The sequence below is a fragment of the Eublepharis macularius genome, chromosome 11, assembly GCF_028583425.1.
Source record: "Eublepharis macularius isolate TG4126 chromosome 11, MPM_Emac_v1.0, whole genome shotgun sequence".
NCBI classification, from domain to species: domain Eukaryota; kingdom Metazoa; phylum Chordata; class Lepidosauria; order Squamata; family Eublepharidae; genus Eublepharis; species Eublepharis macularius.
The window spans coordinates 48,313,797-48,327,859 of NC_072800.1; the positions used below are offsets into that span (position 1 = coordinate 48,313,797).

Sequence of the window (14,063 nt, forward strand, 5' to 3'; positions counted from 1 at the left end):
ATTAAGCCGCCTGGAAAAGTAACCTCTCTGTGTGTATATTCATATATATACACATCTATATATCAGACATAGCATGTTTATCAAGCAACGAGTAATGGCACCAGAGGAAGGCTCAGTTTACTGGACTTGGGCTGAGCGCAGGAAGGGAACGGATACCGACCAGCCTATCTTTGTGTCATTTTAACAATGCAAATCAGGCATTTTTTAAACCAATAATAGGTTGTCTTGGCGGATTGTGCGAACCATCTAATTAAGTGCTATGTTCTTAGAAACGCAGAATGCTCCTTACAATTACCAAAAAACTTGTTTTGTCTTCTCGCGTTGAATTTGTTTGCTGTTTCTAAGGTGTATTTTTAAAATATATAATATTAATGTCAATAAAATCTCGATAGTGTTTCTCCTCATTTTAGAGGATCAATTCTGCTAACATCAGATAATCTATTCGGAGTTGTTTATTGATTATGTGTTGCACACATTTTGGAACCTGGATAGCATTATAGACTTTTCTAAAGCATGGAAATGTCGTTTATTTTCTAATGGTAATCAAGGTTGAAATAAAATAGGGGAACGCATTCCAGATTCTCAAAATGTAGGGGATTTGGGGGCGGATGGGGAATACAAGGTGCATGAAATAAGAGGACATTCTGTTTAAAATTCTGGAGGGATGTGGTGGTAGGTCTGGACGTAAGATTTTCGTAGGACTCGGAATGTGTGGTTCGCCCATTTTGTATTGCTGTTCCAATAGTTTTCGAGGTGGAAAATATTTCTGATTCTGCGATCTTGCAATATTTCTATTTTCAAATATCCCTTACTGTTGTTAGGAATAAGCGGCGAGTGCCTTTGATATTTAAAACGAAGTGTTTCTTCTGTTTTCTCTGAGCTGGTAAAGAATTACGTGCGCATTGCATTGCAGTATCTGCTTGACTGCAGCTGCAGTGAATGTCGGATTATTTATCGCCAAGAAGTGTACTCAGTGCTGCCACAGTGTGGCCGAAGGAGGTACTAGGCGGGGAGAGGGCCAAGGCAAGCGCCTGTTTTAAAAAACCGAATGGATTGCTTACAATTAGCAACTCCGAGGGGGGGGGGGATCGGCTTTCAATTGTCTTATCTGACCTCATCTACCGAAGGGTATTTTTTACACCGGTAATTTAAAAGTTGTGCGTATGGGTGAAGGGAGCGGGACGCCCTTGAGTTATGTTATTGAACTGAATGTTTGGCACGATGAACGCTGAGGCTGCCCTACGGGGGCTACTACTACACATTCAACCTAAACAATGGCTGGGATTGTGAGAACTGTTTGGATTAGCGGCTATTAGCTAAAAGTTGCTTTCTGTTACATCTCTGAACATGAGACGGATTTGTAAGTGGATTTGTGCCTTACAGGAAAGGGGCTTTTAAGCTTAAGAGGGTAACTGCCCTCCCCCGCACCTGTAGCCCAACTTTGTTTGACTTACGACTTCGATGGAAGTGAAGGGAGGGGAGGAACCTCCTGCTGTTGAAGTGGGAGTCGCCCTTTCTAAAATAAACGCATTCTGCTGTTTCAAGAGTTTTGGAGGTTTTAAAATGTTTTGCTTCGAACGGGGCTGCCTGGTGTCTGTTTACCTTGATCCGCTCAGCAATGCGCCTCTCCGAGCCCTTCTCTGTTCGTTTGAGAAGGTAACGGATTTGGCAACGCTGCTGTTAGGCAGATGTGGCTCTCGGGGGCTCTGCTGTGGGGGGAACTTGACTCATAACAGACATGGACGTTATTCATTCGCTAGGATGAAACCAAGATATCTGGAGAGGGGGCCGTTCGCTGGATAACTTGCTGCCATCGTATTTGCCCGCTGATCTTTTTTTCCTTTGCGTTTTCATTGATTATTCGGATCTATTTTGCCACTGACTGAGTCAAAATAAATTCAAGGAGATCTCTCGCTTCTCCCGTCGAATTAGCCCTCCATTTCCTGTAACATATACGTTTAGAAGCCCTCTCACACAGGGTTTGTACGGGGTGACTTAAGGGGAGAGGGCCGCTTTCTCGCTGAAAAGAGTAAAATGGATATCTAGCTACACCACAACTTCTCCTAAAAGTGGAGGCAAGGAAGAGGTGTTGCTGTCGTTGCGCTGTGGGGATCTTTCCTCTCTCTTTCTGTTCTGTCTCTGCCGGTTATTCTGCTAACTTAACTAGAAACAGATTTGTGGGGGTTGTGTCTGCGCCGTAAAAAAAAAATCTTTGAAAGGCAATTTATTTTTATTTTCAACAGTGGTTGTTTTCCTGTTTCTGAATCAATGCACATTTTTTGCCTGTGTTGTCAGTTGCACTTACTGGTTACGTTTGAGTCGCTGTTTTAAGGGGGGGGGGGAGTCCCTTTGAAAATTCATTATTGGAGGCAATCGAGAGCTCCCTGTGAAACTCCAGTTGAAGGCACAAACAATGCCCGCGATTGCGGCGGGGGGAGGGGGGAGGAGGGGGTGTTTTAACTTACTGCTGTTTTATAGATCCCGTAATAGGACTCCGGAAATGAAACAATCCAAGTCTCAACAGCAGCAGCCCAACACCGATTGAGGGCCGGTTATTACGGAGCCCATTCAAACCGCCCAGGCGGTTAAAAGCAGCAAGTGTGAAAACCACGTCAATTGGCACAGAAAGGAAAGGGGCTGGTGGTATTTGTGTTTAGAACTGAGGCTGAAATCAAGGGGTTGCGTTCTTTCTTTAAAGTTCCCCTTGAACAGCGGGCCCGAATTGGAAGTTTTTATATAGGCGAGTCTGACGTGATTTGCCACGATGGAAACGAGAAGATGCAAAGGAAGAGGCCGGCGAGTCTCAAAACGGAAAACAAACCGGCTGAATCACACGGTCCGAAGGGGCGGCCCAAGTCAGCCGCTTTGGTAGATTTGGCAGGATGGAGGCTCGGGAGGGGGAGGCAGGAGAGAGATTCGGCCTGGCTTATTATCTGGCCCTATTCAAGTAGCAACGACAAACGAACAAGGCCCTCTTTTTACTTGGTGGAGTAATAAAAACCAAGTAGCACTCAACAAACGGTTAACTGCAAAACTTCCCACTCTTCGAAGCCGCGGATCTCTGGCTCAGTTCCTCGAGAGAGAATTTTCTGCAGACCTCCAGCAAAAGGAAGAGTCGCCGCAGTAAATGTGGCCGCCCGCCGCCGCCCGCGCAGTCTCTTGCCTGGTTCCGGGCACGCTCTTGAATGGGCCGAGCTGGACTCGGTGTGGTCTGTTAGGAGGTCCCCAAAGGACACATTCGGGGCGGACGTGCCTGGTGCGGAACAGCGTCTTCCTCCGGGATAACTCACGGGCGAAGGGAGGGGGCCTAACTGAGCCTCTGCGGTGATCGCTGCTCTCCGCCCAGGCAGTTTCAGAGAGCCGAGAAGGGTCCTCTGGAAAAACAGAAGGGCCCAGGTACCACGGGCACGGCTCTCAGGCGCCTGCCGGCCTCTCGCTTTCATCTGTGGGGAGGGGGCGGGGGTTCCGGGCTGTTCCCTGGCCTAGCCTCAGGCGGCGCCCCCTCCCTTCGCAGAAGCACCCCTTGGGTCTCAGCGGCCAGGTGCCCCCCGCCAGCCCCGGCCTCTTGGCCCCAGGTGAACCCCTTCGTTTCCACCCAGGCACGCCCCCCCGCCCGCCCGCCCGCCCCCTCCTGCCCACCCCTCCCTCCATTGGCACTTGGAAGGTGGCTGCCTGCGCCTTGCCATCCATCTGCCGGGCTCCGGCGGCGGCGGAGGCGGCTGGGGCGGGGGGGGGGCTGTTGTTTGTAACTTTGCCGGCTCGGTGGCGGCGGGTCCCAGGGGAGAAGGCCCTCCGCCGCTCGCTCATTGGTCGCCCGGCCGTCAGCTGGTGCTATTTGCTGCTGTCGCTTTTGGCGCTCGGCCATCCAGAAACAAACCACTTGGATGACTACTAATAGTTATAGCCAGATGTACTAATACACAACAAATCACGGTCCAGGATCTGGGGAGCGCCCATGAGTTCCTATTTTGTGAATCCCTCTTTCCCGGGGAGCCTGCCCGGCGGGCAAGAGTCTTTCCTCGGGCAGCTGCCCCTCTACCCCGCAGGCTACGAGGCTCTGAGGCACTTCCCCGCCTCCTATGGGGCCGGCAGCCTGCCGGACAAGAGCTACTCCTCACCTGGCTTCTACCAACAGTCCGCCAACCCGGTCCTCGCCTGCAACCGGCCCGCCTACGACTACGGGGGCTCCTGCTTCTATGCCGACAAGGAGCTGGGCGCCGCCGCCTCGCCCTCAGGCAGCGGCAAGCCCAGGGCCGGCCACCCTGGGGACTACCTGCCCTGCTTCGCCGCGGAGCAGCACTACAAGCCCGAGAGCGGCCCGGCCAAAGCCCTAAATGACGACGGCAGCGACCGGAAGTACAGCAGCCCCGTCTACCCCTGGATGCAAAGGATGAACTCCTGCGCGGGTAAGTCAGGGGGCGCCGCCAAGAAGTGGGGCGGGGGCGGGCGGCCGGGAGCAGGGGCTTTTCTGGGAGGGGGATCAGTCGCAGAATGGATGGCCTTCGGGTCGGGCTGCCTCCCAAGAGCAATGGCAACTGCAAGCCCGGGGGTAACTCGAGACACTTCCCCACGTTCTTTTCCACCTTGACACTTGAGCTACCTGGAAGGAACCCCATTTTTCATAAGCAAAATTGCCCCCCGCTCGGGTTAATCAATGGGGGAAGAGTGCATTCCTAAATACACTTCACTGAAAGCCAGTTCCATTCAAATGAATGTGATGGACTTCCAAGTGATTAACTTTAGTAGTCATCATAATGCTAGTGATAACACACAGATTCCTCCTCCTCCTATGAGACTCCAAGACGGATGCTAAAGACTGCAGCCCCATATTGACTACTCCATATATTTGCAAGACACGCTGGGTCTTCCCCCTCCCTTCTCCCGCTCATTAGTGCCTTAGTCTTAGCTATTGAATGCACGTTTTCTATCATATGTGCGCGCACACACTAATCATTGAGGGGGGGCAGAATTTCAACATCTGCCCTTCTTTATGTGAAAGTTTACAAGGGATTGCACTAGGAGAAAGAGACCTGCCCCCAAAAAACCCAAGCTGCACAGGCATTGTTTACAACTCTTCTGTAAAGTAGCTTTGCATTTCTTAAAACTCAGCACTGTATGTGCCGCAGTCTTTTCCGAATACGCAATACAGTCATTTCAGCCACTTAGTAATTTTATAATAGATTTCTTATTTTAAGAGTCCATGGCCAATTCTTCTCTCCTAAAACTATTGTTCATTTCTAGGCTTACTTGGACCTAGGCTTTACCGCAATATAGGAGACTTTAGGTATATTTAGGGTTTGACTGTGAGTTTACTGCAGTTCCATGACCACGAAGGGGCACGGTCCTCTCGAATCTCAAGTCTCACTGATTTGAATAGGAGAGGGTTAAGTACGTTCACATGCTTGTATCTCCCACTGAAATCAATGGGGCTTGAAGAGGATTAATTTTGGTTGGATCGAGACCAAGTACTCTTCTTGGTGTTTGTAGTGTCCCCACAGAGAGTAACCACACAAGGCCCTAATGGTACATCCGTGTGCCATTGGGAAACCGCGTGTCCAGTTCTGTGGGAAATTTAGCTTTTCCTTCATCTGGTTCCCCCAAACCTGCTCCTAAATCATGAACCTAAGGAAATTTATAAATATAAAATCCCACAAACTAGAAAAGTGCCTGAGCCTTCTCTCCTACTATGGAGTCTGCAGGGGAAGGGGGAAATAAGTTCCCAGCACCCCGAGCCGCTTCTTGAACCTTAGCGACAGAGAGCGTTAGGCCCCGCTCGACTGAGATCTCGCTGTCTTTACTTCCACAGGTACAGTATATGGAACGCATGGGAGACGGGGCAGGCAAACCTACACCAGGTTCCAGACCTTAGAGTTAGAGAAGGAATTCCATTATAACAGATACTTAACTAGAAGGCGACGGATTGAGATTGCAAACGCCCTCTGCCTTACAGAACGGCAAATTAAAATCTGGTTTCAAAACAGACGCATGAAGTGGAAAAAGGAAAGCAAACTGATCAATTCAACACAGCCCGGCAGCGAAGAAACAGAAGAGAAGCCAGGGGAGTAAGACCACGCTTAAGCAAAGTGAATAGACCTTGTCTTGGTATCTTGCTCCTTTCCCCTCCCTTTCCAGGTTCTGCTCGTCCCACTAACCCCCCCCCCTTGGCTTTTTTGTGTTTGTTTCGGAAAGGCTTGATCAAATATATGCCTATTTATATAGAGATACGTTCGCAATTAACTGTGAATTTCTCAAGCAGTCGAATTCTTGGCTGTAGAAGGGCGAGGTGCGCGCGCTCAGGTCCCCCCAGCATAGACTGTTGGGTTTAGTGCCCCAGATCTGAGCATGATTCCTTTTCCAAAACGCACAGCCACGTTTTTTGAAGGCAGAGCACCTGGTGGGTTTCGCTTGCGGGCAAAAGGCGCAAGTGGAAGCCTCCGTGCTCTAGAATCGCCAGAGATGCGCAGGCTTTTTTGCTGGTGACCCGGGATAGAATGTTGCTCTTTGTTGTACACCCTTTCACTCCAGCCCTGAACCCATTTATTCGGAAATAAGACCCCCCTGGTTTCAACGGGTCCCTCCTGGCATCTTTATGGCTCAAAAATGTTGTGGTTTAAGAAACTGTGTGTCTTTGTACATACGATTCAAATATATAATAAGGACAAAGAAGCGAGGGGGGATGTAATAGTCAAGTGTAATTTTTTTCTTTCAAAATGGCTTTAAAATGTTCATAATTCGCCAGCTGTATTTCCAAAGAAGTCAGATTTAAAAAAATACTCAAAACTCTGCATTTTTAAAAAAGTCAACACCTTAAACAGAACTCTATAATTGTTGGAGGGGAAATGTCTCCAGGAAGGGGCGTTTCTCGAGTTCTTGTTAGAACTAAAGAAAAGATGTCCATTGACTACTCCGAGAACTTTTTCATTTTAGGGATAGAGTTTAAAAGAGAATTGGCAGATGGCTAGAATACTACTAAACCGTGGGGTTTCTCCCTCTGCTTTTTGTTTTGTTAAATTCCTTAATAAAAATAGTGATCGTAATAATAATAATAATAATCTGGAAACGCAGCTCCGATCATAGGATTTCACATAGATTGTTATTGAGAGTGGGGAGAGAAGGCACGGTTTTCTTCTCACAGCGTTGCAGGGGGGATGTAGTTTAGTATATACATGTATGTGTGTTTGGCGTTCAATATATACATATTGGATGTGCATATGCATACAAAGAAATATGGAGATCTTTTTTGACATGAAGGGTATTCCATTTGGATGCCGGCTCTGATATTTTAAAAAGTGAACCCACAAACAATACTTTCCTGTCAAAGGATGTATTATATTTGTGGGAAAAGAAAGGGAGGTGCGATAGGCGTAATGGTGCTGGTTGTTTAATTATATTAGATTTTACGCCCTGTGCAAAAGTATAGCATGCCACATTTCTATTGTAGTCGAGTTGCTATTTCAAATCTGCACGTCTTAAACCCAGCTCGATCGATGCCCCCCCCCACTTCTCTCCATTTTAAGCGCTGCCTCAGCAATTGTTGCGAGAATGCTGAGATTTATTCTCTTTCCCTCCTCCTCTCCCAAAAAACCCCTTCTTACTTTTTAAAAAGATCTATAAGTTATTTTGATTTGAATTTGCAATCTTTCGCAGGCTAAAAATGGCCAAAAATTTGAAAGGTTTAAAAGGAATGGTGTTGAAAATAAAGGATGAATATATTTCCCCTGCGCTTCTGCATTCTTGCTGGTTTTGTGATCTGGAGCCGATAGCCCTTAACAATTGGTACATACTAATGGAACTGTGTGAGAGATGCCATAATTTTGCTATAATGGGCTGTAACCTCGATTCGACCCCAGCCCTGCTGCAGCCCCTGGCTGGGAAGGGTGAAGATCTAGCTTGTCTCCAGAGGGTGGCGCACGAGGCCGACTGACAGTCCGGAGCTGGCGGCGGGTTCGCGCGGCGGGCGCGCGCCCCAGCACTCCAGCATCCACCCAACTCCCCCATTTAGTGCACGAGTTTACCTCTAGAGGTCATCAGGCAGGATTTACGACTGGACAACAAAAGCACGTGATATGAAGTCGTACCCCATATTTGGGTGCCTACGTAGGAGGGAACCAAGTACATGTCCCAGTCATTTCCATAATTCATCATAAATTGTGCAAGGGTGCTATAGACGCACCAAAAAACGAAGCAAAGAGCCACAAATCAAGCCCCCCGATCAAAAAACAAATGAGCTCTTATTTTGTAAACTCATTTTGCGGTCGCTATCCAAATGGCCCGGACTACCCGTTACATAATTATGGAGATCCTAGTGCCGTGAGCGAGCAATTCAGAGAATCCGCCAGCATGCATTCCGGCAGGTACGGCTACGGCTACAATGGCATGGATCTCAGCGTCGGCCGCTCGGCTTCCAGCCACTTTGCGGCTGGGGGGGCCCCAGAGAGGGCGCGCACCAGTTACCCCTCCAACAGCACCTCCGCCGCCCCCGAGGCCAGGTACAGTAGCCGGGCGGCCGCCGCGGCCACGTCGACTCACTCGCCTCCGCCTGACCCGCTGCCCTGCGCGGCCGTGGCCACCTCGCCTGTCAGCGGCGACGCTCATCACGGCGGCGTGAAAAACTCCACCGCTAACTCGACCAGCACTTCGTCCACTTCCAGCAGCAGCAGCAGCAGCACCACCAGCACCAGCAGCAGCAGCACTGGCAACACCCACCTAGGCAGAGACGGGCTCAGCACGTCGCCTGGCACCGAAGACGACGCCCCAGCCAGCAGCGAGCAGCCGAACCCCCCGCAGAACGACCAAAGCCCAGCCCAGCAGCCGCCCCAGCCCCAGATCTACCCCTGGATGCGGAAGCTGCACATAAGCCACGGTAAAAGCAGGCTCGGGTCTATCTATGCAGGGCGAGGGGCCGCGAGGCGCTAGCTAGGCAGCAAAGGGGGAGACAAGAGGCGCGGGCGCGGGCTGTCTTGGGGTGCTCAGATACTCTAGCTGGGTGCCTCCTTGAAGGGCTGCGCTGTGCTGCCCAAGGGAAGTGGGGACCGGGAGGGCGAGCCAGCCCCCTCTGAAAACTCCTCCAAGTCTGCAGGACTGTGAGGTGTCATTGAAATGGAGGGGAGAGTGAAAGAGGGCTCTGAATAGTGAGTGTCAGTCTCTGTAATTTATGACGAGGAGCGTCCAGTGAAAAACAGCGTTACTAATTATATCCCAAAAGAAGTTGAGCAAATAGAGAGAGTATGTGCGTGTGGATGTGTGTGTGTGTGTGGGGGGGGAGATTTCTGTGGGAGGAAAGGAAGTCGAGGGAAACTTCAGAAGTGAGAATGGGGGGGGGCAGCCCTACAGTCGACGCGGATTTGGGAGTTATGCCCACCGCTTTCGACTTCCACCTAAACTGTGCCTTAGGTCTGGGCTTGGAAATCGTGCTTGGAGGGTGTGATTTTCTTTCGTCGCCAAGACCTTCAGCATTCTATTAGGAAGGAAGTCCCTCGAAGGCATAGGCTACTTACTCTCAAGTAATCGTGTCTGAAGGGAAGAGCTGCATGCTCTGTGCCTTAGTTGCCTCTGGACTGCAATTCACCAGCAGATGAATCCAAAGAGGGGGAGGGAGTGTTTCAACTTCACAATGCAGAATATTATTTAAGAAACAGGAAGGGGGCTGGGGTGGCTGGGGGAGGAGGTACTTGTTGAGCATTTCTCTAGTAAAGGCAAATAAAACACGCGCGGGGATTGGGGGGAGAGCCTCAGGTTGCCCAGCAAAGGAGAAGGTCCCTGTTGCCAAACTCTTACCCGCTTCCGTTTTCCCTTGCAGACAACATAGGGGGGCCCGAAGGGAAACGGGCTCGGACTGCTTACACCCGCTACCAGACCCTGGAGCTGGAGAAAGAGTTCCACTTCAATAGATACCTGACCCGCAGGAGGAGGATTGAAATCGCACATGCTCTTTGCCTCTCAGAGAGACAAATCAAGATCTGGTTCCAAAACAGGCGCATGAAATGGAAAAAGGATAACAAGCTGAAGAGCATGAGCATGGCCGCGGCAGGAGGAGCCTTTCGCCCCTGAGAGCAATCCCAGCCCAGCTCCTGCCTTCCCGGAAAGGGAGGCAGGGGGGAAAAAGTACTGAGCAGTCTTCTCTGAGCTGACCCTGCGTGGAATGTCACTCGCCGGTTTCTCCCGCTCCCGCTCCCCTCCTCTTTCTCTCTCCGTCCCTTTTCCGTTTGACTTGCCCCCAACTTCCCTGGGAGGCTTCTGCCGAAGCAGCTCCCGGCATCTTTGAATCACGAGCCTGTTTAATTGAGCCTTCCTAGCGCGTAGTAGATCCGCTTCCCCGTGCATTTCTTTGTCTTGAATGGCTTTGTCTTGGGAAAAAATGTAGATGTTTTAACTTATTTATATGAAGCGAGTCGTGTTACTTGAAGTAACTGTAAGGGGGGGGGGGACTACACACACACACATAAAGGCCAGGAGAGAGAACTCGTCTCTCTCTCCCCCCCTCTCTCCCCCCGTCTTGTTTTAGCCCCCATGTTCTCTCTGTGTTGCACTCGCTTGTGCTTAACTGTGCATGTGTGTTCAAAAGTGTCGGTGTCTGTATAGCTCCAAGCTGTGGCCAAGATTTCCAATCAAAAACTACCTAAATTCCTGTGTCATTAATGGCTGTTGTAGAGGTGAAATGATGAAATACAACCGAACGTGTCCTAACGTGTAGTGAATAGTGAATCTGTGGCGAAAACTGTGATTCCAGACAGTATGTCCTTGCTGTGCCTTTGTATATGACTCTTTGCACGAACTCTTAGAAGTGGCTTTTATTAAGCTCAGCTTCAGTAACGTCTAGTTCTCTCTTTTTTTTCCTTTCTCTTTGGTGGACAAAGTTACAAATAGAGTCAAAGTTTGGCTGTTTGAGCAAAAATGTGATCGACTTTTTTTTAAATGTTTTTTTTTTAAATCACTGACTGGACAAATAAACTTTCTATTGTAAGTTTTTCCCCCTTTCTTTCTCCCCTGCCCTCCCCGCCATCTGCGCCTATTCTAGTTTGTGCCTCCTTAGTTTTATCTGTCCCAAAAGAGCAAAGTTGAAGAAGAAACTAAACTCTAACGCAAATCATCCCAGCGCCATTATGTAACGTACATCTGAAGTTAGTAAGTTCCTCTTTGGATGGAACCTTACATTAAGTAGCCACGTTCGCGGGTAGAGGGGAGCCGAAAGCCACCTCCTTTGCTTCTGGGGAAAAACGTCCTGTCTCGTTCAATATCTCTAGATCCTGTTTATCTCCTTATAGATTTATCCTTGTAGATTTCTCCTTATAGATTTATCCTAGACTTACCGGGTGACCTCTATAGACACCAGTTTGTAAGCACCATCCAACAGCTACAACCAGCCCCCCAGTATCGCCCCATTCTAAACCTTAAAAAGGTTTGGGGATGGGTTATTCTTATTAAATTTTGCTACAGTTAATTTTGCTAGAAATGTAACGTTACTTACCCCTCCAGGGCTTGAATGGTTAACTCTTCCGAGCTTCTAAGAGCAACTAAAGATTTGCACATTTTCTGACGGGCTACATTGATGTCTTCCCTTAAAAGTTATAAAACAGTAAACTTTATAAGCCCCCAGTTCCGGCTCTATGACATTTGGTGCCAAATGAATAGGGTTTTGTCTATGAATTAGATCGTAAAATCATCCATAGAACAGACAGATAGGCTCACTGGCTATAAAAAGTCACGTGGTGCCATTAAAGTAAGTTTTATGGTTTTGGGGAGTTGTCATCCAACATTATATGCCACATAACATATAATCTCACTGACGCTGGACTTCATTTGACTCTTTTGCAGGCTCCGGGAGCCTCCTGGCCATTCCAATTGTCAGGTTTAGGTACAGAAGTATCTATTGCCCAAGTTCTCAATAACTCTGGGAAAAAATGGCTCCCTGCAAGTTAAGGTAAGTTTTGTGCACAAGTTCCTTAAGTTTATTTGTAGTGGGGAGAACTCGGCGTTCCTTGGAGAATGCTGACGGTTCTTTCTTAAAGACGCAGGTTTCTACTGGAGGAGGGGGATTTTCCTCCACTCTTCTTTAATTCTTAAAGCTGATCCGCTAACTCAATATTTTATCCATCAAATCCAAGTAAACCACAATAAGTGACTTTGGCAGAGATGGATTTTGAGGCCTAACTTTAATTGCTTTGACTACAGCAAATGATAATGACTTCCTTGGCTTCATGAACTTTCCCGTTTCCAGTGATTTTGTTTATCGAGGAACAGAGACTGCGGGCGATGTTTAAAAAAGAAGGCTACAGGCTATCTGTAGAAGCAGCGCCCCTACCTTGATGGGTGTTTTAGAACTGGATACAGTTTTTGTCTCTTAGAAGGTGGAAGCGGCTCCTAGTACTGTTGCCTTTGTATTTGGGTTCATTTTGGATTTGTGTTCCTACCCTACATGCGAGTTGCCTCCATCTACAGTGTGCACAATTCCGGTAGATTCCGCGTTCAGTCGGAGTGTTTTCACCGGTTTCTCTCTCTGAAGGAACAAATTGACTGTAACTTTAGCAGGAGCCTCTACATCCCATTAGAGTACTTGAAATTATGAAAGACAGCCGAGGTTTATAGGCGATTGTAAATAACCTCCCATTTATATAGATATCTTTATTTTTTTACAGGCTGGCAATTGCAGGGTAGGCCCCAGCTGCCTGTTTATTATCAACATTCTTTTTATTTAAGTAGACTCTTCTCACCAGAGTGTGATTACTCAGCAATAAACTTTATGGCCGGATTTAACTTTAAGTCTTTGAATTTGCAGGGTTGAAAGAAAGCGTGAAACAGCATCCCTTTTTTTCCCGCTGCGCGTCTTCCCTTCTTTCCTTTCTTCATTCGTAGCGTCAGGGCCGGATCCTGAAAATCCTTACTCATACCAGCCCTAGGCGGGCCAGTAAAGTCTTTGTATTTCCTAGTAACTAAATGCTTTGCAGGTGAATTTAGAACTACTAGGACCAAACCTAATTATTTTTAAATAGGGGATAGGTTGACTGATAGATTCTCTAGGCTGCAAAGTGTTTTGATTGCACTCGCTCAGAACTTTGTTTGTGTATTAGTTATTGGGTCAGCTGGATATTGGTTCTACTAGACTCTTTCCTAGTGGTAAACAGTCGTTTGGGATCCTTAAAGACCAATCTTTGCCCCTTTGCAAGAACTACAAGCCAATACTATACAACTTTGGTTTAAAAAAACCCCATCATTGCTGGCTCTGGAATTTACTCCCCCAAAGTGTGTAAGATTGTAATCAAAATGCCCCCCACCAGTTTCCTCATATTTTTCCTTACTTCACTTAAGGCCTGAAGGGTGTCTCATGACCTAATGGACGCTTACTCTATGTTCTAAAAGTTCTCTACAAGGAGATATGTATATTAAAATATCTTCCTTAGGTATCGCCTTCTAATTTAAACACTTCCGAAGGTTAAGAAAGCTCCCTGCAATATTTCTAGAGAGACTTTTAATAAGTTCATTGTTATTTCAAGTGGATTTTTTCCGGATTATTAGATTCTTCCCCAACATCGAAGAAAGAGTTGGGGTACTCGTAATAAATGTGGGGGGAGTTAAGTGCATTATGCGTTGGCTCTAGATTTACATTGTAGAACTATTCTCATATAATCTAATTCTAAAAATATCTGTCGCTTTCTTGGTAACTGTTTTCCCAAAGTTCCAATGGAAGCAATACCTGTTACCTGTTTGAAAGGAGTGCTTGGAATTGCACATCGCAAAACCCAGAGTACAAAAGATCTACCAACCATTTGAATCCTGTTGCTGCCGGAGGTGGGGGGGGGGTCCCAAGTTTTGATGCCCTCAAAGCCAAACCGCTCTTGAAGGCTGAAGGTTTAATCCACAGACCAGTTAAAATAAAATGCCTGGATTTAAATATACCTCATTCCATTGTCGAGCGCCTCAACTCCTTACTCGAAAGCAAGGGTCCTACAAACCCAGAAAATGTACCTCCGAATAAAATGGAGGGGTTGTTCGGACTGTAAATGCACTTTAGGTTACCGGAGCTGGAATTCAGTTTATTCCTTACCCAAACTGACACTGCGGGATTT

The 14,063-nt window shown here is 47.8% G+C and overlaps 3 protein-coding genes across 3 annotated transcripts in view; all 3 read left to right on the forward strand.

The window, feature by feature from the left end:
• Nucleotides 1-3,955: 3,955 nt before the first annotated feature.
• Nucleotides 3,956-6,202, forward strand: HOXA6 (homeobox A6). The gene is made up of 2 exons (XM_054990905.1): nucleotides 3,956-4,406; nucleotides 5,807-6,202. The coding sequence occupies exons 1-2, from the start codon at nucleotides 3,956-3,958 to the stop codon at nucleotides 6,064-6,066; spliced, it is 711 nt and encodes a 236-aa protein (XP_054846880.1). The 3' UTR covers nucleotides 6,067-6,202.
• A 1,946-nt stretch (nucleotides 6,203-8,148) lies between these two features.
• HOXA5 (homeobox A5) lies at nucleotides 8,149-11,030 on the forward strand. The gene is made up of 2 exons (XM_054990904.1): nucleotides 8,149-8,863; nucleotides 9,800-11,030. The coding sequence occupies exons 1-2, from the start codon at nucleotides 8,224-8,226 to the stop codon at nucleotides 10,048-10,050; spliced, it is 891 nt and encodes a 296-aa protein (XP_054846879.1). The 5' UTR covers nucleotides 8,149-8,223; the 3' UTR covers nucleotides 10,051-11,030.
• An 819-nt stretch (nucleotides 11,031-11,849) lies between these two features.
• HOXA3 (homeobox A3) overlaps nucleotides 11,850-14,063 on the forward strand; it is a 35,029-nt gene continuing 32,815 nt past the window's right edge. The window contains exon 1 of the mRNA XM_054990899.1: nucleotides 11,850-11,920. The gene's annotated coding sequence lies outside the window, so the exon portion shown is untranslated. The remainder of the gene's footprint in view (nucleotides 11,921-14,063) is intronic.